Source organism: Mustelus asterias, chromosome 29, assembly GCF_964213995.1.
Source record: "Mustelus asterias chromosome 29, sMusAst1.hap1.1, whole genome shotgun sequence".
Taxonomy (NCBI): Eukaryota; Metazoa; Chordata; class Chondrichthyes; order Carcharhiniformes; family Triakidae; genus Mustelus; species Mustelus asterias.
Window position 1 is genome coordinate 12,499,267 of NC_135829.1, and position 26,508 is coordinate 12,525,774.

At 47.4% G+C, this 26,508-nt stretch overlaps 1 protein-coding gene across 1 annotated transcript in view; it reads right to left on the reverse strand.

The window, feature by feature from the left end:
• LOC144480410 (potassium/sodium hyperpolarization-activated cyclic nucleotide-gated channel 4-like) overlaps positions 1 to 26,508 on the reverse strand; it is a 385,148-nt gene that overhangs the window by 274,944 nt on the left and 83,696 nt on the right. Inside the window, exon 2 of the mRNA XM_078199817.1 lies at positions 20,632 to 21,055. Coding sequence (XP_078055943.1) covers positions 20,632 to 21,055 — 424 coding nt within the window. The remainder of the gene's footprint in view (positions 1 to 20,631; positions 21,056 to 26,508) is intronic.

Below are 26,508 nucleotides of genomic sequence, written 5' to 3' on the forward strand. Positions count from 1 at the left end.
AAAACACCAGATGAAAATGGATCGGGAAGGCACAACTCAACTGTTTTTCCCTCAATCCAAAAATTAAGGTCAGCGTTTCGTGATCCCGTTCCTAGCTCCACTGAAAATCCAGCCCGTAAGTTCAAATCCCACCAGGGCATTTGGGCAATTTAAATACTGTTAATTAAATAGAACAAAGAAAGTTACAGCACAGGAACAGGCCCTTCGGCGTCCGAGCCTGCACTGACCATGATGCCCATCTGAATTAAAACCCCCTACCCTTCCAGGGACCATATCCCTCCATTCCCATCCTATTCATGTATTTGTCAAGATGCCATTTAAAAGTCACTATCGTATCTGCTTCCACTACCTCCCCCGGCAGTGAGTTCCAGGCACCCACCACCCTCTGTGTAAATAAACATGCCTCGTACATCACCTTGCCCCTCGCACCTTAAACCTATGCCCGCTAGTAATTGACTCTTCCACCCTGGGAAAAAGCTTCTGACTATCCACTCCTCCATGCACCTCATAATCTGGTAGACTTCTATCAGGTCGCCACTCAACCTCCATTGTTCCAGTGAGAACAAACCAAGTTTCTCCAACCTCTCCTCAGAGCTAATGCCCTCCATACCAGGCAACATCCCGGTAAATCTTTTCTGTGCCCTCTCCAAAGCCTCCACATCCTTCTGGTAGTGTGGTGACCAGTGGCGTGCCCTTCACTTTTCACAGAATCCCTACAGTGCAAAAGCAGATCATTTGTCCCATTGAGCCTGCACTGACAATAATCACACCCACGCCCTATCCCCGTAGCCACACGTTTTACTCTGCTAATCCCCCCTGACGCTAATGTGCAATATAGCATGACCAATTAACCTAACCCATACATCTTTGGTTATGGGAAGAAACTGGAGCACCTGGAGGAAACCCATGCAGACACAGGAAGAATGTGCAAACTCTGCATAGACATTGACCCAAGATCGGAATCAAACCTGGGCCTCTGGCTCTGTGAGGCAGCAGTGCTAACCACTGCGCAACCGTGCCACTTTGCAGCGATTGGTACAACGGAGTAGTTTGCTCAGCCATTTCAGAGGGCAGTTGAGAGTCAACCATATTGCTGTGGCTCTGGATTCACATGTAGGGCAGACCAGGTAATGTCCTTCCCTAAAGGGCATTAGTGAACCAGTTGGGTTATTCTGACAATCGACAATAGTTTCATGGTCATCAGTAGATTCTTAATTCCAGAATTCCGCAGTGGTTAACACTGCTGCCTCACAGTGCCAGGGATCCGGGTTCAATTCCGACCTCGGGTCACTGTCTGTGCGGAGTCTTCACGTTCTCCCAGTGTCTGCGTGGGTTTCCTCCGGGTGCTCCTGTTTCCTCTCTCAGTCCAAAGATATGCGGGTTAGGTGGATTGGCCGTGCTAAATTGACCCTTCGTGCCAGGGGGACTAGCAGGGTAAATACATGGGGTTATGCGGATAGGGCTTGGGTGGGATTGTCGGTGCAGGCTCGATGGGCCGAATGGTCTCCATCTGCACTGTCGGGATTCTATGAGTCTATGATTCTTTTCAAACTTGAAATAAAAGACTAGTATGAGTAATGGTGACCATGATACGATCATGAAAACGCAATGATTTGTGAATGTCCTTGAGAGAAGGAGGTCCGTCACCAGTCTGGTCTATGTGTGACTTCAGACCCACACAAATGTGGTTGACTCTTAACTGCCCTCTAACATAGTCTCGCAAGCCACTCAAATCTGCATTTCTTCCTTGCATTCCTGTCCAGGAATAGAACCTTTTAGCAAATTGGTCATCGCACTGATGCTTTCTCCGGGATATTTAAGGAAAATGGAACAATTTAATAGTATATACCGTTCTTCCTTAATGTAAACTCATTCTGTATCATTTCCTTAATCTAACACTAATTGACAGGACACACAGCTCCCATAATGAAAAGTCAACAGTATTAAATGCTCGACAAGGCTGGAAACTAAAAAAGAAACACAGATGTTGCATTTAGAAATCTGTGCAAATTATATATAACTAGGGATTCATAAAAGACACAGTAGATGTTCAATGATGTTGCAATTTAAGCCAGGGTACTTGATCTTGTAGTGTCCTAGGTTGAGTCTGCTTTAGAGCATGTAAATGGAAATTGCATTAGAGATTTACTGCAAGGAATTATTTGCGTGCTGTTCCACGCAATATTAACATGGAGCTTACGCAAATCTTCTTCCGCAGGTTCGAGCATGGAGCTTATGCAAATTTTCAAACTCAAGCACTCTTACTGAAACTTCAAAAATTAAATTGCAAAGAAAGGACAAAAAAAATGCTGCTTTGGTTTGTTTCTTGAAACCCAGCAGTGCAGAAGGAGGCCATTCAGTCCATCAAGCCTGCACCGACAACATTCCCTCCTCGGCCTTATTCCCGTAACCCCACGTATTTACCCTGCTAATCCTCCAACACTAAATGGCAGTCTGTGTGGAGTCTGCACATTCCTCCAGTGTTTGCATGGGTTCCCTCCGGATGCTCCGGTTTCCTCCCACAGTCTGAAAGACATGCTGGATGGGGGCATTGGCCATGCTAAATTCTCCCTCAGTGTCCAAGGATGTGAAGGTTAGGTGGATTGGCCATGCTAAATTGCCCCTTAGTGTCCCAAGGTGTGCAGGTTAGGTAAATTGGCCACACTAATCCCTCTAACGTATGCACCCCAGGACACTAAGGGCCGATTCAGCATGGCCAATCCACCTACCCTGCACATCTTTGGACTGTGGGAGGAAACCGGAGCACCCGGAGGAAACCCACACAGACACGGGGAGAACGTGCAGACTCCTTACAGGCAGTGGCCCGAGGCTGGAATTGAACCTGGGTCCCTGGTGCTGTGAGGCAGCAGTGCTAACCACTGTGCCACCATACCATGAAGGCACCAGTCTGCACACGATTTCGAGGGCAATCTCTGCCCTCTTATACCTCAGCTGGTTTAGGGAGGGTGTGAAGAATTCACAACGGATGCAGAGAAGACTTTAAGTTTTAAAGTTTATTTATTAGTGTCACAAGTAGGCATGCATTAACACTGCAATGAAGCTACTGTGAAAATCCCTTAGCTGCTACGTTCCGGTGCCTGTTCAGGTACACCGAGGGAGAATTTAGGGCCAATGCACCTAACCAGCACGTCTTTCAGACTGTGGGAGGAAACCCACACAGACACGGAAAGAACATGCAGACTCCTCACAGACAGTGACCCAAGCCAGGAATTGAACCCGGGTCCCTGGCACTGTGAGGCAGCAGTGCTAACCACTGTGCCACCAGTTACACGAATCGATCGGAGGAGCTGGGGAATCGAAGGGCAAGAGGGGATTAGGTAGGGGTGTTCAAAATCAGGAGGGTCTGGACAGAGCAGATAGCAGATCCTTCCACCATTCCCATCGGTGGAAGGGCCCAGAACCAGGGGACAGAGGTTTAAAAGCAAATCACTGCGGATGCTGGAATCTGAAACCAAAAGAGAAAATGCTGGAAAATCTCAGCAGGTTTGGCAGCATCTGTAAGGAGAGGAAAGAGCTGACGTTTCGCGTCCAGATGACCCTTTGTTAAAGCTATGGGCTGCCAGTAACGCCTTTCCCCTTGTTTTTGTGGCTATGACTCATCTTTCATTCCCTCATCCTGCAGTATAAATATCTCCCACTGACAAAGCTAAAAGGCATAGAACTGGACTTGAAACGTCAGCTCTTTGATTTGATTTATTGTCACATGTATTAGTATACAGTGAAAACTATTGTTTCTTGCGTGCTTGATGCGCGACAATCAAGCACGAGGTACAAGGCTTCAGCGATTGAAGGCTTTTATTGACAAACAATGGAACTATCTAAACACGAGTACACCATTCCAGACTGGAGGGGTCCCGCCTGAGCAGAGGGTCTTATACCTCTCCCAGGAGGCGGGGCCCGACCGGGATGTGCCATAACAACATTCACCACAGGTATATTAATCCCACAGTGTAAACACCCTAGCCCAACAACAACATTATAACAACCCCACAGTGTCAACACCCTAACCCAACAGCAACATTGGAATAACCCCACAGTGGTAACCAACGATGGTTCACCACAGTGCTATACAGACAAAGCATACCGTACATAGAGAAGGAAAGGAGAGAGTGCAGAATGTAGTGTTATAGTCATAGCTAGGGTGTAGAGAAAGATCAACTTAATCCCACAAGGTAGGCCCATTCAAAAGTCTGACAGCAGCAGGGAAGAAGCTGTTCTTGAGTCGGTTGGTACGTGACCTCAGACTTTTGTATCGTTTTCCTGAAGAAAGAAGGTGGAAGAGAGAATGTCCGGGGTGTGTGGGGGTCCTTAATTATGCTGGCTGCTTTGCCAAGGCAGGGGGAATTGTAGACAGAGTCAATGGATGGGAGGCTGGTTTGCGTGATGGATTGGGCTACATTCACGACCTTTTGTAGTTTCTTGTGGTCTTGGGCAGAGCAGGAGCTGTGATACAACCAGAAAGAATGCTTTTCTCTCCTTAGAGGCTGCCAGACCCCTGCTGAGATTTTCCAGCATTTTCTCTTTTGGACACAGGTATAAAGTGATTAGCAAAAAAGACAAAAGTAACCTGAGGAAAAGTTTTTTATTCCCCACAGCGAGTGGTTAGGATCGGGAATGCATTGCCTCAGAATGTGGTGGAATGTTAGGGTTAGGTTCATTGATGACTTTCTAAAGGGAATTGGATAAAGAGGAGGCAATGGCATAGTGGTGTTGTTGCTGGACTGGTAATCTAGAGACACAGGGTAATGTTCTGGGGACCCGGGTTCAAATCCCACCTTGGCAGATGGTGAAATTTGAATTCAATAAAAATCTGGAATTAAAAGTCTACTGATGACCATGAAACCATCATCGATTGTTGTAAAAACCCACCTGGTTCACGAATATCATTTAGGGAAGGAAATCTGCAGTCCTTACCCGGTCTGGCCTACACGTGACTCCAGACCCACAGCAATGTGATTGACTATTTAATGTCCTCAGGTATGGGCAATAACTGTTGGCCCAACCAGCAACGCCCACGCCCCATGACCAAAAAAAAACTACGCAGAGGGACAAAATAAATTGCACTAAAGATTGGCGATCTTCCCCACACCACACAAGCATCAGGATGGCCGGAGACCCCACTCCCCACCTATCATCTCTGGCATTGGTGCATCAGAGAGCCCCTTGCCGCAATGCAGACATGCTTCCCCCCTCTCCCCTCCCCCCACCCCAAACTGCAATGCAGGCACAGCTCCCTCCCCACCCCGCCCACCATTGTGGCCCCTCCCCACATAATGACAAGTCCCAGATGAGGTTTCCTAGAGACCCTGACCCCTTGCCCTGCCCCCACCCCCCATCCCCGGGAGCGCCAACATTGCATTCGAATCTAGCCTTGGGTGACTGTGTGTGGGGAGTTTGTACATTCTCCCCGTGTACGCGCAGGTTTCCTTCAGGTGCACCGGTTTCCTACCACAGCTCAAAGATGTGCGGGTTAGGGGGATTGGCCTTGCTAAATTGCCCCTTAGTATCCAAAGATGTACAGGTTAGGGGGATTAGTGGAGTAAATGCCGAGTGATTAGCACTGCTGCCTCACAGTGCCAGGGACTCGGGTTCAGTTCTGGCCTGAGGTGACACAGCCTCCCACAGTCCAAAGATGTGCGGGCTAGGTTGATTGACCATCCTAAAATTGCCCCTTACGGTCAGGGAGGTCAGCAGGGTAAATATGTGGGATTGCAGGGATAGGGCCTGGGTGGAATTGTTTGTTGGTGTAGGCTCGATGGGCTGAATGGCCTCCTCCTGCACTGTAGGGATGCTATGATTCTATAAAGGAGGGGGGTTTTGGGCTTGGGCAAGATGCTCTGTCGGAGAATCAGTGCAGACCTGATGGGCCGAATGGCCTCCTTCTGCACTGTAGGGATTCTCTGATGAGTTGAAACCAGATGACCTAGTAAAGCTTAGAAGTTGAAGCTGGAGTAATCCAATAGGCTTTTTTCCAATGATTTTTCAGTTCTCTGCTTAACCACCCTGTTAATTCTTGTCCGCACAGAGCAAAATGAATGTTTTCTCAAATTAACGTGAGTGTTTGGGCCACGAATCTCTGTTCCTGGGGAGTGTAATGAAATGTTTGGCTTTTCTTTCCCTCCTCCTACACCTCCTTATCTTTGAGAGGTTGTGAGGCTCACGCAGGGCAAGTTGCATCACTCGGTTGTGGCTTTGTAATGTCTGTAATCTGTGTCCAAATTTGTTACGCATCCATTAAGGGTTTGCAAAAAGCCCCAAATCTTACACTTGATTTAAAAAGGAAAGGCAGTACTCCTCGATTGGGTGGAGAAGAGACATCCTGTCCACAAATTGGCCACAACTGCGACCTGGAAATCCATCTTATGTCGGGGATTGCGACCCCAGAACAAAAACTCTGCCCAATGTGTTGTAGCTAATGATTGTCCTGTGTGTTAAGTGAGGCAGGGTAAGGAAAATAGAGGGCTTTTAGAAGTGGAGAGAAGAGGGCACAGTGGTTAGCACTGCTGCCTCACAGCTCCAGCACTGGGTAATTCCAGAGTAGTGCCAGGTTGATACCACTTGCTTTCAGCCTGACACCTGGGTGAAAATTCTCTCCTAGTTTTCTGTTTGTACTTGGGCAACCTTTAAAAATGACGCCCGGATCCTCGAGTTTCTTTTATTTGTGGGTGTGATGACTTTGATCAGGCAGTTGAGGTTGACCTGCTTGAGTATGAACTCCCTGATTGAGGTCCGCGGACCATGTCCACATTATGTGTTATAGGCTGCACAACCTTTTCAATTTTCTCAAAACCTTTTATTGATGTTTTGTTTTGCACTTCAGTCCCACGCTCCTGATCTACGGGCACCATGTGCAGAGAGGGGGGTGCGGGGAACGAGGAGGACCTCCTCGTGAACCTGCTCCTGGGCCTGGCAAGGAGTGCCATCTACAGGTCCAGGCAGCGGGAGATTGAGGGAGGTTGTCCAACCCGACTGTCTGCCTCTCCACCGCGGCTATATTTACTCCCTGGAAAGGGAGCATGCGGTGTCCGAGGGCACAGTTGATGCCTTCCGTACCCGCTGGGCACCACAGGGACTGGGGTGTATTATTGACCCCTTTAATCACATTTTGATTTGATGTTTGAAGTTTCCTTTCCGCTTTGTCTTTTGTTTCGGGTGGTTCCTCTCCTTTTAGGGCGCTGCCCCTTTGAGTTGTCCCCAAGTTAATTTGATTTCATTTATTTGGTTGGCACACTAAAAGAGGTTCCTGATTGAGAGCTAATCGATGGCCCAATAGGAGACCCCCATGTCCTGTATTTAAACAGGAGTGTCAGTCCCTCTACTCTCCTGATGTAGGCAGCACACAGCGATCACTCTGTATAGTATGGTAGTATCTTGTAAATAAAGGAACTCTGATGATGGGACTTGCGACTCCGTGGACTTATTACAGCGGGACATGAGCATCGCTGGTTGGCCAGGATCCCTTGTTGCCCGAGGGCAGTTGAGAGTCAACCACATTGCTGTGAATCTGGAGTCACATGTAGGCCAGACCAGGTAAGGATGGCAGATTTCCTTCGCTCAAGGACATTAGCGAACCAGATGGGTTTTTCCAACAATTGACAATGGTTTCATGGTCATCAGCAGATTCTTAATTCCAGATATTTTTTTTTTCATTGAATTCAAATTCCACCATCTGCTGTAGTGGGATTTGAACCAGGTCCCCAGAACATTAGCTGAGTTTCTGGATTAATAGTCTGGCGATAATACCACTGGGCCATCCTCTGATGGCCCTTCGAGTCGCAGATTTGATCGCGGGGCAGGCTGACCGGAGGCCAACAGCGATACTCATGGAACCCGTGACTTTAGTTTGTTTTTCTAAGTCCCGGACTATATGGCGGAAAAAAACGCCATTATCATCGGCAGCCTCAATGGTGCTTTTCCCGCCCAAAATCAACCTTCGCCAATATCAGAGTGAATCCCAGCCATTTGGATCATCCTGTCATCATGAAACGTGCAATATTTTAGGTGCAAGCTATTTGTGGAGGGCAGTAGCCATAGGTAGTGGCATAGCACTAATGCCACTAGACTAGTAATCCAGAGGCCCAGGCTAATGTTCTGGGGACCCAGGTTCAAATCCCACCACGGCAACTGGTGGAATTTGAATTCAATAAAAAATATCTGGAATTGGGAATGCACTGATGACCATGAAACCATTGTCGATTGTCAGAAAAACCCATCTGGTTCACTAATGTCCTTTAGGGAAGGAAATTTGCCATCCTTACCTGCTTTGGCCTACATGTGACTCCAGAGCCACAGCGGTGTGGTTGCCTCTCAACTGTCCTTGGGCAGCATATGCTGGCCAGCCAGTCTGCCCAATGTCCCATGAATGAATAACAAAAAAAATACATGAATAGGGGCAGCACAGTGGTTAGCACTGCTGCCTCACAGCACCAGGTACCTGGGTTCAATTCCAGCCTCGGGTCACTGTCTGTGTGGAATTTGCACATTCTCCCCGTGTCTGCGTGGGTTTCCTCCGGGGGCTCCGGTTTCCTCCCATTGTCCAAAGATGTGCGGGTTAGGTGGATTGGCCATGCTAAGTTGTGCCTTAGTGTCAGGGGGACTAGCTGGGGTAAATACATGGGGATAGAGCCTGGGTGGGATTGTGGTCAGTGCAGACTTGATGGGCTGAAAGGCCTCCTTCTGCGCTGTAGGGATCCTATGAGGATAGGAATAGAGGTATATGGCCTCCGGAAGGGTTTAGTTCAGTAGGGTCGGTGCAGGCTTGGAGGGCCGGAGGGCTGTAATTTTCTTGGTTCTTTGTAATCCAATTCCTCTTGGAAAGTTACCATTGAATCTGCTTCCACCTCCCTTTCAGGACCTGCGATCCAGCTCACAACTCGCAGCGTAAACACATTTCTCATCATCGTTCCTCTGATATTTTGCCAACCACCTTAAACCGGTTTCCCCTGGTTACCGACGGTTTTGCCGGTGGAAACAATTTTGCCCAATTCACCCCATCAGAACCCTTCACCATTTTGAAATCTCTCCTTAAATCTTCTTTCTTTTTCTCAGAAACCAAACTCAGCAACCCAATTCTCAAAAGGGGCGAAATCAAACGGAAAGTGGGGCCATCGATGTTTATCGCCGCCAAAACGAATACACAGACATAGCTGGCTTTTATCTTGGTTAGACGTTAGCAACAATAATTGTACAGAAAGCAACGCACTCAAAGGAGAAATGCGGGCTTATTTTTACAAACAGAAGGTTAGCACAGTAACACCAGCATCTGGACGTATCACTAAATATAGCATTTGGTGCTTTGTCAGAGTGCTGTTTGAATGTAGCATTTATAGCCTTCTGTTCCAGGAGATAGCACTACCTATTTCAGTGCAAGTGTTTTGCATGTTCTTCCTTTCCCCCTGCCTTCTTTTCTAACCTCCTCCTCCTCTCTGGAAGAGGTTGACCAATGCCAGTCCTCTTCTGCAGTTCTTCCATCTGGACAGTCACTCTGGAGATTACCCATGACGGCACGGTGGCACAAAGAACAAAGAACAAAGAACAGTACAGCACAGGAAACAGGCCCTTCGGCCCTCCAAGCCTGTGCCGCTCCTTGGTCCAACTAGACCAATCGTTTGTATCCCTCCATTCCCAGGCTGCTCATGTGACTATCCAGTTAAGTCTTAAACGATGTCAGCGTGCCTGCCTCCACCACCCTACTTGGCAGCGCATTCCAGGCCCCCACCACCCTCTGTGTAAAAAACGTCCCTCTGATGTCTGAGTTATACTTCGCCCCTCTCAGCTTGAGCCCGTGACCCCTCGTGATCGTCACCTCCGACCTGGGAAAAAGCTTCCCACTGTTCACCCTATCTATACCCTTCATAATCTTGTATACCTCTATTAGATCTCCCCTCATTCTCCGTCTTTCCAAGGAGAACAACCCCAGTCTACCCAATCTCTCCTCATAGCTAAGACCCTCCATACCAGGCAACATCCTGGTAAACCTTCTCTGCACTCTCTCCAATGCCTCCACGTCCTTCTGGTAGTGCGGCGACCAGAACTGGACGCAGTACTCCAAATGTGGCCTAACCAGCGTTCTATACAGCTGCATCATCAGACTCCAGCTTTTATACTCTATACCCCGTCCTATAAAGGCAAGCATACCATATGCCTTCTTCACCACCTTCTCCACCTGTGTTGCCACCTTCAAGGATTTGTGGACTTGCACACCTAGGTCCCTCTGTGTTTCTATACTCCTGATGACTCTGCCATTTATTGTATAACTCCTCCCTACATTATTTCTTCCAAAATGCATCACTTCGCATTTATCCGGATTAAATTCCATCTGCCACCTCTCCGCCCAATTTTCCAGCCTATCTATATCCTGCTGTATTGCCCGACAATGCTCTTCGCTATCCGCAATTCCAGCCATCTTCGTGTCATCCGCAAACTTGCTGATTACACCAGTTACACCTTCTTCCAAATCATTTATATATATCACAAATAGCAGAGGTCCCAGTACAGAGCCCTGTGGAACACCACTGGTCACAGACCTCCAGCCGGAAAAAGACCCTTCGACCACTACCCTCTGTCTCCTATGGCCAAGCCAGTTCTCTACCCATCTAGCCACTTCTCCTTGTATCCCATGAGCCTTAACCTTCTTAACCAACCTGCCATGTGGGACTTTGTCAAATGCCTTACTGAAATCCATATAGACGACATCCACGGCCCTTCCTTCATCAACCGTTTAGCACTACTGCCTCACAGCGCCAGGGACCCGGGTTCAATTTCCGGCTTGGGTCACTGTCTGTGCGGAGTTTGCACTTTCTCCCCGTGTCTGCATGGGTTTCCTCCGGGTGCTCCGGTTTCCTCCCACAGTCCGAAAGACGTGCTGGTTAGGGTGCATTGGCCATCCTAGCTTCTCCCAGTGTACCCGAACAGGCGCCGGAATGTGGCGACTCGGGGATTTTCACAGTAACTTCATTGCAGTGTTAATGTAAGCGTTACTTGTGACTAATAAATGAATAATTTTAAAAACACATGCTAAGTTGCATGGTTTAAAGTTTCCAATGGACGCAAAGTCGGTGATCGCGCTGGGTGTGGTTCCCCAGTGTGATCGGAGAGTCGGCTACAACATCGATTACTGCAACAACAATGGTTGTAAGAGCAATTGTGACAATGGGCGCCATGGCAGCACAGTGGTTAGCTCTGCTGCCTCACAGCGCCAGGGACCCAGGTTCGATTCCGGCCTTGGGTCACTGTCTGTGTGGAGTCTGCACCTTCTCCCCGTGTTTACGTGGGTTTCCTCCGGGTGCTCCGGTTTCCTCCCACAGTCCAAAGAAATGTAGGTTAGGTGGATTGGCCATGCTAAATTGCCCCTTAGTGTCGGGGGATTAGCAGAGTAAATATGTGGGGATATAGGGATAGGGCCTGTGTGGGATTGTTGTCGGTGCAGGCTCGATGGGCCAAATGGCCTCCTTCTGCACTGTAGGGATTCTATGATTGTGAGTTAAGCACACTGGGAATTTTGGTTAAATTGGAATTAAACACAGATGGGGCGTAGCGGTTAGCACTGCTGCCTCACAGCGCCAGGAACCTGGGTTCGATTCCTGGCTTGGGTCACTGTCTGTGCAGAGTTTGCACGTTCTCCCCGTATCTGCGTGGGTTTCCTCCGGGTGCTCCGGTTTCCTCCCAGTCTGAAAGACGTGCTGGTTAGGTGCATTGGCCATGCTAAATTCTCCCTCAGTGTACCCGAACAGGCTCTAGTGTGTGGCGACTCAGGGATTTTCACATTAACTTCATTGCAGTGTTAATGTAAGCCTACTTGTAACAATAAATAAATAAATTTAAACATTAAAGTCGGAAAGGCTGCAGTGAGTCGTGACCTGCCCTGTGAGCTGTGACCTGACACTTCCTGTGCTGGCCAAATAAGGATAGTTGTTTGGGCGGTGCCAGACACGGTGGAGCCATTGTTACCATAAGTGGTGAGGCTATGTAACTTACATGCAGCTTGGTATAAACATTTGGGGGTTGTTTAAGAGTAACTCCATTGGCCTTGATCGAACATTGCGATCGGTTTTCAATACTATCATTGGCTGAGTGCCAGAGTACTTTCTTCGATATTGGGGCAGTTTGGGGATAAAAGGTGTGTTTCAGCCTTTGTCTGCAGTGATAACCCAAGACCCACTTTCACAAGTGTGCCCTGAAGGAACTTCTTCAGAGAAGACATAAGAACCGTGAGGACGTATCTACATTGGGCCATTGGCCATTTCGTCCTGAACCAGGTAGTATTCATTTCTATTGGAGAGTTAAAAGTTTCAGTTAGAATAGAACAGAATCCCTACGGAATAGAAAGAAGCCCTTTGGCCCATCGTGCCTGCACCAATACAGACCCTATTCCCGTAATCCCACATATTTCCCTGCTAATCCCCCTTTCACTAAGGGGCAATTTTTTAGTATGGCCAATCCACCTAACTTGCACATCTTTGGAGTGTGGGAAGAAACCGGAGCAACCGGAGGAAACCCACGCAGACACGGGGAGAATGTGCAAACACCACGCTGACAGTGACCCAAGCTGGGAATCGAACCCGGTTCCCTGGCACTGTGAACCACTATGCCACCATGTTCAGTTAAAGAGTTAAAGTTTCAGTTAAAGAGTTAAGAGTTGAAGTGGAAGCGTGACAAAAAGCAGGATAAAGGGCTGTGGGGAAAAGGCAGGGAAGTGGAGTTAGGATGGGATGGAGTATAGAATAGTGGAATGGGCTCGAGGGGCTGATTTGCTTACTCCTAATTCCTATGTTCTGAGTTTAAATGTTGCAACTGTTGTGAGTTTATGAGATCGGTGCCTAGAGCATAGAAGAAGCAAAGGTTCATTGAAGTGAATTTGAGTCGACTCCTGTCCCCTGGTTTGTTAGACTAAACTAAGCACCATAGAAATCATAGAAATCATAGAAACCCTACAGTGCAGAAGGAGGCCATTCGGCCCATCTAGTCTGCACCGACCACAATCCCACCCAGGCCCTACCCCCACATATTTTACCCACTAATCCCTCTAACCTACGCATCCCAGGACTCTAAGGGACAATTTTTTTTTTAACCTGGCCAATTAACCTAACCCGCACATCTTTGGACTGTGGGAGGAAACCGGAGCACCCGGAGGAAACCCACGCAGGAAAGAGATTTCAGCTTAAAGCAGGATAACACCAGCAGGAAAGAGATTTCAGCTTAAAGCAGGATAACACCAGCCATGAGAAAGTGGGACAGCCTTTCCATAAGGCGTTCTTTTCTAGCCCCTCCCCCATGTTAGATAAGCAGAGGACATCCCGATGAGGGCTGCCCAGTCACAGACACTGCTTCATGAAGATTATTCTCAAATGACCATCGTGCATCTGTCACCTGGGCGCAGATGCTTAGTCATGATGTGGAGATGCCGGCGTTGGACTGGGGTAAACACAGTAAGAGTTTTAACAACACCAGGTTAAAGTCCAACAGGTTTATTTGGTAGTCTACCAAATAAACCTGTTGGACTTTAACCTGGTGTTGTTAAAACTCTTACTGTGCAGATGCTTGACCAGGGATGCCCAGGTTCAAGACCCTGCCCCCGTCAAGAAATTCTCCATCTCGATAGACCTTGGCAAATGGTCAAAGCCTGCACATGATTTTATCTACACCCTAGCTATAACTGTAACACTACATTCTCCACTCTCTCCTTTCCTTCTCTATGAACGGTATGTTTTGTCTGTATAGCGCGCAAGAAACAATACTTTTCACTGTATCCCAACACGTGACAATAATAAATCAAATCAAATCTTGGGGGCGCCATCACTAACCACGAGTTCTTTTTAGAATTCATTTGTGGGACATGGGCATCGCTGACTTACCAGTCTTTATTGCCCATTTCTAGTTGCCCGAGGGCAGTTGAGAGTCAACCAAGAGATGTGGCTCTTCTAAAGTTTATTTATTAGTGTCACAAGTAGGCTTACATTAACACTGCAATGAAGTTACTGTGAAAATCCCCTAGTCGCCACACTCCGGCACCTGTTCGGGTACACTGAGGGAGAATTTAGCACGGCCAATGCACCTAACCAGCACGTCCTTCGGACTGTGGGAGGAAACCAGAGCACCCGGAGGAAACCCACGCAGACACGAGGAGAACGTGCAGACTGCACACAGACAGTGACCCAAGCCGGGAATCGAACCCAGGTCCCTGGCGCTGTGAGGCAGCAGTGCTAACCACTGTACCACTTCATTTATAGTGCAGTCCCCATTAGGAACGATACCCAACCACCACATTGGATCCAGAACAATCTGATGGTGCATTTTCCATCTGGGTTGGCTTCACTCTCGGAGAAAAACTAGGTCAGGCTGAGATGCGGAACAGGTTACCGAAATTTCAGTACTGCAGTTGTTTTTTTTTTAAACTTTCAAATGACCTTCCCCATAAACAGCAACACATGAAACACATGCAAATAACCAAACGAGAAAAAAAAAAAATCGCATCCCTTTGAAATATATGTCGCATCAAAGTGTTTGAAGTGCTGAATTCTAAACTATGGCACTAATACAATACCGCAAGTACATGCAGAGAAATGTACATGTACGAGCCAGAAATACGAGATGTAGTCCGCGTTTCACATCTGAGTTTCAAGAACTTGAAATTTTCACAACAGCGCCTTTTGCCTGGATTATCAATAACCGCTTTAAGACAGTTGAAAGCAAACGCCTGAATGATTGCTCAGCACCACTCTGCAACAAACCGGAGGTGGATTGCGAAGTTTGACCTTTTCAGCATCTAGCTTTGCCATGAAGAATATGTCATCACTTGACCCAGTGATCCCTGATGAACGATTGAATAATCATGGAATAGAATAGAATCACAGTGCCATTCGGCCCAATCGAGCCTGCACCGACAACAATCCCACCCAGGCCTCATCTCCGTAACCCCAGGTATTTACCCTGTGAATCCCCCTGACACTAAGGGGCAATTTAGCATGGCCAATCCACCTAACCCGCACATCTTTGGAGTGTGGGAGAAAACCGGAGCACCCGGAGGAAGCCCACGCAGACGCGGGGAGAACGTGCAAGCTCCACACAGACAGTGACCCGAGGCCGGAATTGAACCTGGGTCCCTGGCACTGCGAGGCAGCGGTGCTAACCACTGTGCCACCGTGCCGCCCCTTGTCCTACACTCCCCAGTGACTCCATCAGTCTGTCCTCAGCAGGAGCTCAGCCATACAGAGCAGAAAGATCTCAGATTAGGTCCCGAATCTTTGCTGCGATGAGTGTGTAGCACGGTGACGCAGTGGTTGCCACTGCTGCCCCTGACACTAAGGGGCAATTTAACATGTCTAATCCACCTAACCTACACATCTTTTGGACACCAAGGGGCAATTTAGCATGGCTAATCCACTTAACTCTCACATCTTTTGGACACTGAGCGACCCTACGGTTTACTTCATTCATGCAAAGACTTCATTTTAAGATATTTCTGCCTATGCAATTACATTTCAATGCTAAGCTTTTAAAACTAACTTGACCACATTTTAAACTCAGCAGGCATGCTGGGATTAGCTAGAGAAAACGGACTGCATTCTTTGAAAATACAAGGCAAGCAAAAGCAGCAGCTTTCCAGGGGCACAGCTGCGAGTGTTGTTTCATTGTCAGCGACAGCCTGTACCAAACCATTTCAATAACACAGATAAGAATTAACTGATATTGTAGTTTTTAAGCCCTATATTTTCAGTTTTGTCTGTCATTGAGATCTGTTCAGTCCAGGGTATGTTTTGAATTCTTTGACCAGCACAGAATTGGCTTTTGCCAGTATCTCTAACTTTTTCCTCTCTTTCTCTCCAGAATTTTTCACTTTCTGTAATGTGTTAATTTTGAATTCTACTCAATTATAGAAATTCAACACATCAGTGCCGTCTCCGTCCATTCTGAGGAATGAATGAACCCTACAGACGCTAAGGGGTAACTTAACATGGCTAATGCACCTAACCTGCACATCTTTGGACTGTGGAAGGAAACCGGAGCACCCGGAGGAAACCCACGCAGACACGAGGGGGGAACGTGCAAACTCCACACAGAGTTTACATTGGTTGCCAACATGGAGCGTCTGAATAATACTGGTTTCAATATTGAAGTGTAAAAACGTATAGGGAAGGTCTACAGGGCCAACATAATGGAAAGGGGGGGGGGGGGGGGGAGAGGAAGAGACAGTGTAGTGATATTGTCACTGAACTAGAATTCCAGAGACGCAGGGTAATGTTCTGGGGACCCGGGTTCAAATCCATGGCAGGTGGTGAAATCTGAATCCAATAAATATCTGGAATTAAGAATCTACTGATGACCATGAAACTATTGTCAATTGTCAAAACCCTCTGATTCACCAATGCCTTTTAGGCGAGGAAATCTACCCATCCTTATCTGGTCTCGTTTACATGTGACTCCAGGGCCACAGCAATGTGGTTGACTCTCAACTGCCCTCTCCTCTAAAATGGCCCCTGAGGGAATCATCGAGAAAAACCCCATTAGAATCACTACACCACCCCCCCCTTAGTATTGCTGTAATAACTTCAATCAGACCATTGAGGTTGGCCTGTTGGAATATGAACTCCCTGATTAAGGAGTCAATTGATGGGCCAATCAGGGAATCTTTTCCTTGTATTTAGCCATGAGTGTCAGTTCCTCTGGCACTCCCGAAGGTAGACTGCCGACTGCGAGCACTCTGTGTACTGCTGTCGGAATTGTAAATAAAGGGATTCTGGTTAAGGGACTTCTGCCTCCGAAGACTTATTACAGTCGCCAACACCCACCCCCTTGGAATCACCATATCCGCTTAGATGCCCTTTCACTTGTCCCCACGATATTGGCCCTATATGCTGGCCCACATCCCATGAAGGTTTTGACCCCCTTGGAATTATTCCTGATTAGCCTTTCCCGGGAGTTTGGGGATGGGAAAAGAGAACAAACTTATCAAAAATCCCTTCGGATCACCTCTGGAGTGACTACGCTTCAAAAAGTACAACACTGCCTGCAAAGCGCTTTGGAATGTCCAATGTTTGAGAGAGATGCGATACAAATGCAAGTTTTTCTTTCTTTTTCACACTGAGTGACTCATCATTTCACCTTTCCCCTTAAATGTCAGTGCACTAATGAATCTTGTCTGCACAATTAAAACCAAATAAAACTGTCTGATTGAATTAATGGCTTGGTTAAGAGTACACAAGCACATTAGGCTGCTTGCTAAAAATAATACCGTCCTCAGAATTTCCCCCACAGCAAATACATCAATTTTATTTAATCCAATAAACGAGAGTGTCTTTATCAAGAAAATATTCCTTTCATTTCACTTACAGAGGGAAGGCGATGGCCAAGTGGTATTATTGCTGGACTATTAATCCAGGAAACTCAGCTAACGTTCTGGGGACCCGGGTTCGAATCCCACCACGGCAGGTGGTCGAATTTGAATTCAATTTTTTAAAAATCTGGAATTAAGAATCTACTGATGACCATGAAACCATTGTCGAAAAAACCCATCTGGTTCACTCATTTAGGGAAGCAAATCTGCCGTCCTTATCTGGTCAGGCCTACATGCGACTCCAGACTCACGGCAATGTGGTTGACTCTCAACTGCCCTCTGAACTGAACAAAGGCAACTAGGGATGGGCAATAACTGCTGGTCAGCCAGCGACGCCCATGTCCCATGAATGCATTAAAAAAATGGCTGCGGGGCAGAGTTACAGTGGACAGGTTTACATGGTTCACTAACACTGCCCCAAATCAATATTCAAGCTTACTATCATTGCATGTCAACAGTCTAGAACAATGTTCAACTCTCTAGAGAGTTGGCTCAAAGGTAGAATTCTCACTCATGGTTCAGTAGGTCCAGTGACCCGAGGGCATATTCTAGGCTGTTCTTCCAAAGCAATAACCGTGGGAATGCTGCGCTGTCGCAGGTCCTGTCTTTTCTTATTTATTTATGTATTAATGTCGCAAGCAGGCTTATGTTAACACTGCAATGAAGTTACTGTGAAAATCTCCCAGTCGCCACACTCTGGCGCCTGGTCGGGTACACTGAGGGAGAATTTAGCATGGCCAATGCACCCTAACCAACATGTCTTTCAGACTACAGGAGGAAACCAGAGCACCCGGAGGAAACTCATACAAACACAGGACGAACGTGTAAACTCCACAGAGACAGTTTAATTATTAGTGTCACGAGTAGGCTTACATTAACACTGCAATGAAGTTACTGTGAAAATCCCCTAGTCGCCACACTCTGGCGCCTGTTCGGGTACACTGAGGGAGAATTTAGCATGGCCAATCCACCTAAGCAGCACGTCTCTTGGACTGTGGGAGGAAACCAGAGGCCCTTTCTGGATAAGGGCCGCTTACATTGTGAATGTGTACATGTAGCTATCGAATCTCTTCAGTACAGAAGGGGGCCTATCGAACCTGTACTGACAACAACGCCACATCTTTGGAGTGTGGGAGGAAACCAGAGCATCCGGAGGAAACCCACGCAGACACGGGGGAGAACGTGCAAACTCCACACAGACAGTGACCCAAGGCCAGAATTGAACCCGGATCCCTGGCGCTGTGAGGCAGCAGCGCTAATCACTGTGCCACCGTGCTGCCCAGATCTGAAAGACCCTACTGCAAGAAGAACAGGGAAATTCTCTTCAGTGTCTCACAGACAGTAAGCATCTCTCAAGCAACAGCTAGGACACAGATTATCCAATCCATGCTTGTGGGATCTTACTGTGCAGATACTAGCTTCCGCAGTTCCTCCATTGCAACAGCCTGTATGTCCAAAGTACATCATCGGCTGCAACCGTGCTTTGGAACATTTGGAGGCCGTGACAGGCGCTATACAAATGCAAGTCATCCTTTCTGCTGCTGGTGTCCACCACTGACTCCACCCCCCCACCCCCAAAAAGAAACACAAGCAGTGTTGCAAGTTTGGGAGCGAAATGGCTGTGGACCCAGAATGCTCAGACTACCCATGTCAATGGTTTGGTTGGCATGGCATCTTCCCCCTCCTCCGAGAGGGCAGGGAGACAAGTTGCCAAAACCTCCCAGAACCTACTGCCAGCTTCCTCAGAATGGTCGTAAAGTGGCAGATGGGTGTGAGGAAAATCCAGAGCAAATCCCAAACTTGCACGTGGGAGAAGGGGCAAAAGTCAGGTGGTCCCAATCCGGGGAGCTTCACAACCCACCATTTGTTGATATGCTTTTGTCACCTTGACTGTAATGGAGAATCCCCATCTCCATTTCGTAGCCCAGATTAATTCCCCAGTTCAGCATCACGAATCAGTTCATAGAATCATACCGTGCAGAAGAGGCCCTTCAGCCCATCGAGTCTGCACTGACATGTGTGAAACACCTGAACTCCCACTTAATCCCTTTTACCAGCACTTGGCCCATAGCCCTGAATGTTATGGCGTGCCAAGTGCTCATCCAGGTACTTTTTAAAGGATGTGAGGCATCCCACCTCTACCACCCTCCCAGGCAGCACATTCCAGACCGTCACCACTCTCTGGTAAAAAAGATTTTCCTCAAATCCCCCCCAAACCTCCTACCCCTCACCTTGAACCTATGTCCCCTCGTGACTGACTCTTCAACTCAGGGGAACAGCTGCTCCTTATCCCCTCTGTCCATGATCTTTATAGAATCCCCACAGTGCAGAAGGAGGCCATTCGGCCCATCGAGTCTGCACTGACCACAATCCCATCCAGGCCCGATCCCCATAACCCCACGCATTTACCCTAGCTAGTCCCCCTGACACTAAGGGTCAATTTAGCATGGCCAATCCACCTAACCCGCACATTTTTGGACTGTGGGAGGAAACTGGAGAACCCGAAGGAAACCCACGCAGACACGGGGTGAACATGCAAACTCCACACAGACAGTGTTCCAAGTCGGGAATCGAACCCAGGTCGCTGGCGCTGTGAGGCAGCAGTGCTGACCACTGTGCCACCACATGTAGGCCAGACCAGGAAAGTTGATCCCTTTAAAACTGACCCTAGTGTCAGGGAGATTAGCAGGGTAAATGTGTGGGGTTACAGGAATAGGGCCTGGGTGGGATGGTGGTTGAAATCATAGAAATCATCATAGAAACCTTACAGTACAGAAAGAGGCCATTTGGCCCATCGAGTCTGCACCGACCACAATCCCACCCAGGCCCTACCCCCATATCCCTACATATTTACCCACTGATCCCTCTAACCTACACATCTCAGGACACTAAGGGGCAATTTTGAGCATGGCCAATCAACCTAACCCGCACATCTTTGGACTGCAGACTTAATGGGCCGAATGGCCTCCTTCTGCACTATAGGGATTCTATGATTCTAAGGAGAACAGCTACCCCTTATTCACCCTGTCCATGCCCCTCATAACCTTGTACACCTCCATCAGGTCGCCCCTCAGTCTTCTCTGCTCCAACAGCCAAAACAACCCAAGTCTACCCAACCTCTTTTCGTGACTTAAATGTTCCATCCCAGGCAGCGTCCTGGCAGATCTCCTCTGTAACCCTATCCAGTGCAGTCACTTACAATTTCTGCCTGGGATTTTTTTTTTAAAATGGCCTGACTCCTCAGAGCCAAGAGCAAGACTTAGATAAAGAAGTCTTACCTCTTCCCACTGATGGATGTAACGGATGAGTCTGGATAACCGGAGCAACCGAAGGAGACTGAGGATTTTGGTAAACCTTACAATCCGCAACGCCCTGGCAGTCTTATAAACCTCCGAGTCGATCCTGGTTTCAACTATTAGAAAAATATAGTCCACGGGAATGGAGGAGATGAAGTCTACCACAAACCAGCTTTTCAAGTATTTCATCTTGATCCGCTGAGGGTCTAAAATGATCTCCGTGTTGTCCTCCACGACAATCCCAGTTCTGAAATTCAACACCAGGTCGACAAGGAAGAAGGTATCGGACACGACATTGAAGACTATCCAGGGAGTGGTGTTCTCATCCTTAAAGAAGGTAATGCCCACAGGGATGATGATCAAGTTTCCCACCATGAGAAGCAGCATAGTCAGGTCCCAGTAGAACCTGCGAGGGGAAATACAGCAGTTTTAGTTTCAAGCTCTGCAGAATTGAAACCAAGAGCTAGTTAAAGGTCATAGGAGCAGAATTAGGCCATTTGGCCCATCGAGTCTGCCCCACCATTCGATCATGGCTGACATGCTTGTTCCTCCAGAAGGAATTCTTCAAATGCGGACAATAAAAATATAACAAAACTTACTCCAACTTATAAATCAAAGAATATAAAAGCTTCATTACTCGAAACTTAGGGCCTCGCCCTGAGCCACTTCAAACAAAAAACCCACAATTCCCAACAGGTTCTTATTTATATTGAGTCAGCTGACCACTACATCATTCTGTAATTGGTTACATGGTTTACTGGGTCAGCAGACCCTTACAGCTTGGTACCATTGGTCGCATGACATCAGATACAATGTTATCACCGGTTACATTCTAACAGATTCCCTTTATTTATTTTTCTACAAAATAATTTAAGACAACCAACCTCTGCTACCAACATTCATCCAGAAGGAACTCTTCAAATGCAGACAATAATAATATAACAAAACTTACTCCAACTTGTATTCAAAGAAGGGGTTTAATAAAGAAACTTCATTACTCCAAACTTGGGGCAAGGCCTTGGCACTCCAAACAAAAAACCCACAATTCCCAACAGGTACTTATTTATATTGAGTCAGCTGACCATCATATCATTCTGTAATTGGTTACATGGTTTACTGGGTCAGCTGACCCTTACAGCTTGTTACCATTGGTCGCATTACATCAGATACAATGTTATCACTGGTTACATTCCAACAACCCTCCTCATCCCCATTTTCCTGCCTTCTCCCCATAACCCTTCAACCCCATTACCAATTAAAAATCTGTCCAACTCCTCCTTAAATTTACTCGCTGTCCCAGCATCCACCGCACTTTGGGGTAGCGAATTTCACAGATTCACAACCCTTTGGGAGAAGTAGTTTCTCCTCAACTCTGTTTTAAATTAGCTACCCCTTATCCTAAGACTATGACCTCTCGTCCTAGAATGCCCCACAAGAGGAAGCATCCGCTCCACGTCTACTTTATCCAGACCTTTTATCATCTTGTATACCTCAATTTGATCTCCCCTCATTCTTCTAAATTCCATGGAGTATGGGCCTAAACTGTTCAATCTCTCTTCATATGACAAATCCCTCATCTCTGGAATCAATCTGGTGAACCTCTTCTGAATTGCCTCCAATGCCACGACATCTTTCCCCAAATAAGGGGACCAAAAGTGTGCACAATAGTTCCATAGGGCAGGACTTTCCAGCCCTTCCCGCAGGTGGGATCTTCCAGTCCCACTGAAAATGAAAGCACCCCCCCCCCCCACTGCTCCCCCTCCTGGATTGGGTTCCCCAGCACCCCTGCAGAATGGTTTCCCACAGCGGTAGGGCGTGCGAACCACCCAAAAGACAATAGGCTTCAGCGGGACTGGAAGATCCAATAGCAAGCTACCTTGGCTGCCAGGAAACACAGGGGAGGAGATGGCTCAGTGGTATCATTAGATGATTAATCCAGAAACTCAGCTAATGTTCTGGGGACCCGGGTTCGAATCCCACCATGACAGATTCAGTAAATAAATACCTAGAATTAAGAATCTGCTGATGACCATGAAACCATCGTTGAAAAAAACTCATCTGGTGCACTAATGTCCTTTAGGGGAGGAAATCTGCCATCCTCTGGCCTACATGTGACTCCAGAGACACAGCAATGTGGTTGACTCTCAACTGCCTCTGAAATGGCCTAGCAAGCAACTCAGTTCAAGGGCAACTAGGGATGGGCAATGAATGCTGACTCAGCCAATGATGCTCAAGTCAAGCGAACACGCGTGCACACACGCACGTAGGCGCATGCCTACAAAAGGTCGTGAATGTAGCCCAATCCATCACGCAAACCAGCCTCCCATGCATTGACTCTGTCTACACTTCCTGCTGCCTCGGCAAAGCAGCCAGCATAACTAAGGACCCCACGCACCCCGGACATTCTCTCTCCCGTTGGGAGACAGATACAAAAGTCTGAGGTCACGTGCCAACCGACTCAAGAACAGCTTCTTCCCTGCTGCCATCAGACTTTTGAATGGACCTACCTCGCATTAAGTTGATCTTTCTCTACATCCAAGCTGTGGTTGTAAGACTACATTCTGCATGCTCTCCTTTCCTTCTCCCCTATGTACTCTATGAAGGGTATGCTTTGAGTGTATAGCGCGCAAGAAACAGTACTTTTCACTCTGTACACCATGATGATTTTTCAATTAAACATTATCTATCTATTTTGCTTCCCCCTTTAAGTTCCACCCCAATATTCCACGTGGCAGGAGGTTCCTAATCCTGATGGAATGATGCACACTCACGACTTCATCAGGAACACAAAAGTATTCATTAACAAGGAAAAACTGTGCAGAGGCTGGAAGCCCCCGCCCAGCTGCCCCATGCCCTCTACATGTCTTCTGCCTAAGAGAGGATTCCACCCCCTGGAGTGATTAAAGTTCTAAAGGTCATTCATGAGTGTCACAAGTAGGCTTGCATCAAAACTGCAATGAAGTTACTGTGAAAATCCCACAGTCGCCACACTCCTGTTCGGGTACACTGAGGGAGAATTTAGCATGGCCGATGCACCTAACCAGCACGTCTTTTGGACTGTGGGAGGAAACCGGAGCACCCGGAGGAAACCCACGCAGACACGAGGAGAATGTGCAAACTCCACACAGACAGTGACCCAAGCCGGGAATCGAACCCAGGGTCCCTGGCGCTGTGAGCCAGCAGTGCTAATTGCTGTGCCACCGTGCCGCCCACTCTAAGGTACTCTAAGTGGCCTGAAGCTATCAGCTCCTGAAGGATGCCAGTATCAACCTAGGAGATTTTGATCAATGGAAGATTCCTGTATCAAAACACTCCATATCTATGCAAATCTTTAACAACACATTCCCCTCCCCTGATTTCTCTCTTCTCCAAAGGGTAAAGTCACAGCTTAGTCAATCTTTCCTCATAAACCAGCATTCCAAGTTCAAGAATCATTTTTGCAGCAATCCTTTGTGCTCTCTCCAATAATTCCACAGGCTGGATTTTCCAGCCCTTCCTGTTGATGGGATCTTCCAGCCACATCAAAATGGAATCCCACGCAGCAAGTTCCCTGGTGGGGGTACAGGCAAACCACGCAAAAGGCCGCGGACATCAGTGGGACTGGAAAATCCTGCCAGCAGCCAATGGCGGGGTATCCCCCACTGCACGAGGGACTGGAAAATCCCAGCCTTCTTGTGCTACTGAAGGCAAACAATGAAAACTAAAGTACCCTCGGATTCAGATGAAGCTAACATCTATTTGACCTTTCAGCTCCCTTGCAATCCCCCCACATCATACAATTCATTTTTATTTATTCATGGGACATGAATGCCGCTGCCTGGCCAGCATTTATTGCCCATCCCTAGTTGCCCTTGAACTGAGCTGCTTGCTAGGCCATTTCAGAGGGCATTCAGAGGAAGATCTGTCGGTTAGGGGGATTAGCGGGGTAAATAATTGGGGTTATGGGGAGAAGGTCTGGGTAAGATGCATTGTCAGAGAGTCGGTGCTAACTCAATGGGATGAATGACACTGTAGAGATTCTATGATTATATAGCTCTACAGTTCCGGTCTTACCCAATGTGAGGATAACTCATTAACTTGATGTGTTTTTTATTAATTTGTGGGACATGGGAAATCACTGGCTGGGCCAGCATTTATTGCCCATCCCTAGCTGCCCTTGGAGGGCAGTTGAGAGTCAACCACATTGCTGTGGCTCTGGAGTCACATGTAGGCCAGACCAGGTAAGGATGGCAGATTTCCTTCCCTAAAGAGCATTAGTCAACCAGATGGGTTTTTCCGACAATGGTTTCATGGTCATCAGTAGATTCTTAATTCCAGATATCTTTTTTTTTTATTGAATTCAAATTCCACCAGCTGCTGCGGCAGGATTCGAACCCAGGTCCCCAGAACATTAGCTGAGTTTCTGGATTAATAGTCTAGCGATAGTGCCACAAGGTCATCTGCATTGAAGACTCTGTTGCCAACAACATGCTTTTATTTAATACCCACCTCTAAAAGATATTGTTAATTGCTTCACAGTCAAGATAACGAGGGAAAATAGGAAGGATGACCAAAGGCTTGGTCAACGAGATTGAATTTGCCCGAGAGAGATAACCCTTCTTTTTGAAAAGCACTAAAATTCTCCAGTAGAAAAATGACAAAATGGCGGTGAGGCCTAATCGAAAAAGGCTTTGAAAGGGAAAGGTTGCATTCTTCGAACCCATGACAAAAGTGATGATTTTCTGTACTAACACATCCGGAGAATAGTTATGCGAGCAAGCTGCTATGTCTATTTATATTTCAACAAATTCCACCAGTTTCACACATAAAACCTTCCTCCTTTAGCAGGGCGGTTAAACCACTAACACAACACGTTCTCTCAACTTTCAGCACCAAACGAAAGACTTGCAATTAATTCATCAGATTGCCTCAAACCAGACGCGCAGTCTGTTCCAACTGAAAATGTGACCTGGAATAAGTGAACCGTTTCTGAGAAATTTACAAGCATCCATCTGAGGACAAGTGGATGTATTAGTCCACCTTAAAAATAACCTTAAACCCAGCATCTGTTTGGCAGGACAAGCCTGGCAATGGTTACCATGGCAAGAGAGTGACCAAAGCTATTGATTAATGAGCAACATTAATCATACAATCATCATAGAATCCCTACAGTGCAGGAGGCGGCCATTCGACCCATCGAGCCTGCACCGACCACAATCCCACCCCGGCCCCCATCTCCATCAACCAACATATTTACCCCTGCCAACCCCCCTGATAGTAAGGGGCAATTTATCATGGCCAATCAACCTAACCCACACATTTTTGGACTGTGGGAGGAAACCGGAGCACCTGGAGGAAACCCACGCAGACACGTGGAGAACGTGCAAACTCCACACAGTCACCCAAGACCGGAATTGAACCCGGGTCCCTGGCGCTGTGAGGCTGCAGTGCTAACCACTGTGCCATCGTGTTGAGGGAGTGACTGTAATTTTTTTTTAAAAATTCATTCACGGGATGTTGGCGTCGCAGGCAAGGCCAGCATTTGTTGCCCATCCCTGGTTGCCCTTGAGAAGGTTTGATTTGATTTATTATTGTCACATGTATTAGTATACAGTGAAAAGTATTGTTTCTTGCGCGCTTTACAGACAAAGCATACCGTTCATAGAGAAGGAGAGGATGCAGAATGTAGTGTTACAACCATAGCTAGGGTGTGGAGAAAGATCAACTTAATGAGAGGTAGGTCCATTCAAAAGTCTGATGGAAGAAGCTGTTCTTGAGTCAGTTGGTAGATACGCCCAGTGCTGCTGGAGGGGGAGTTCTAGGATTTTGACCCAGCCACAGTGAAGGAACAGCGATGTATTTCAAAGTCTGGATGGTGAG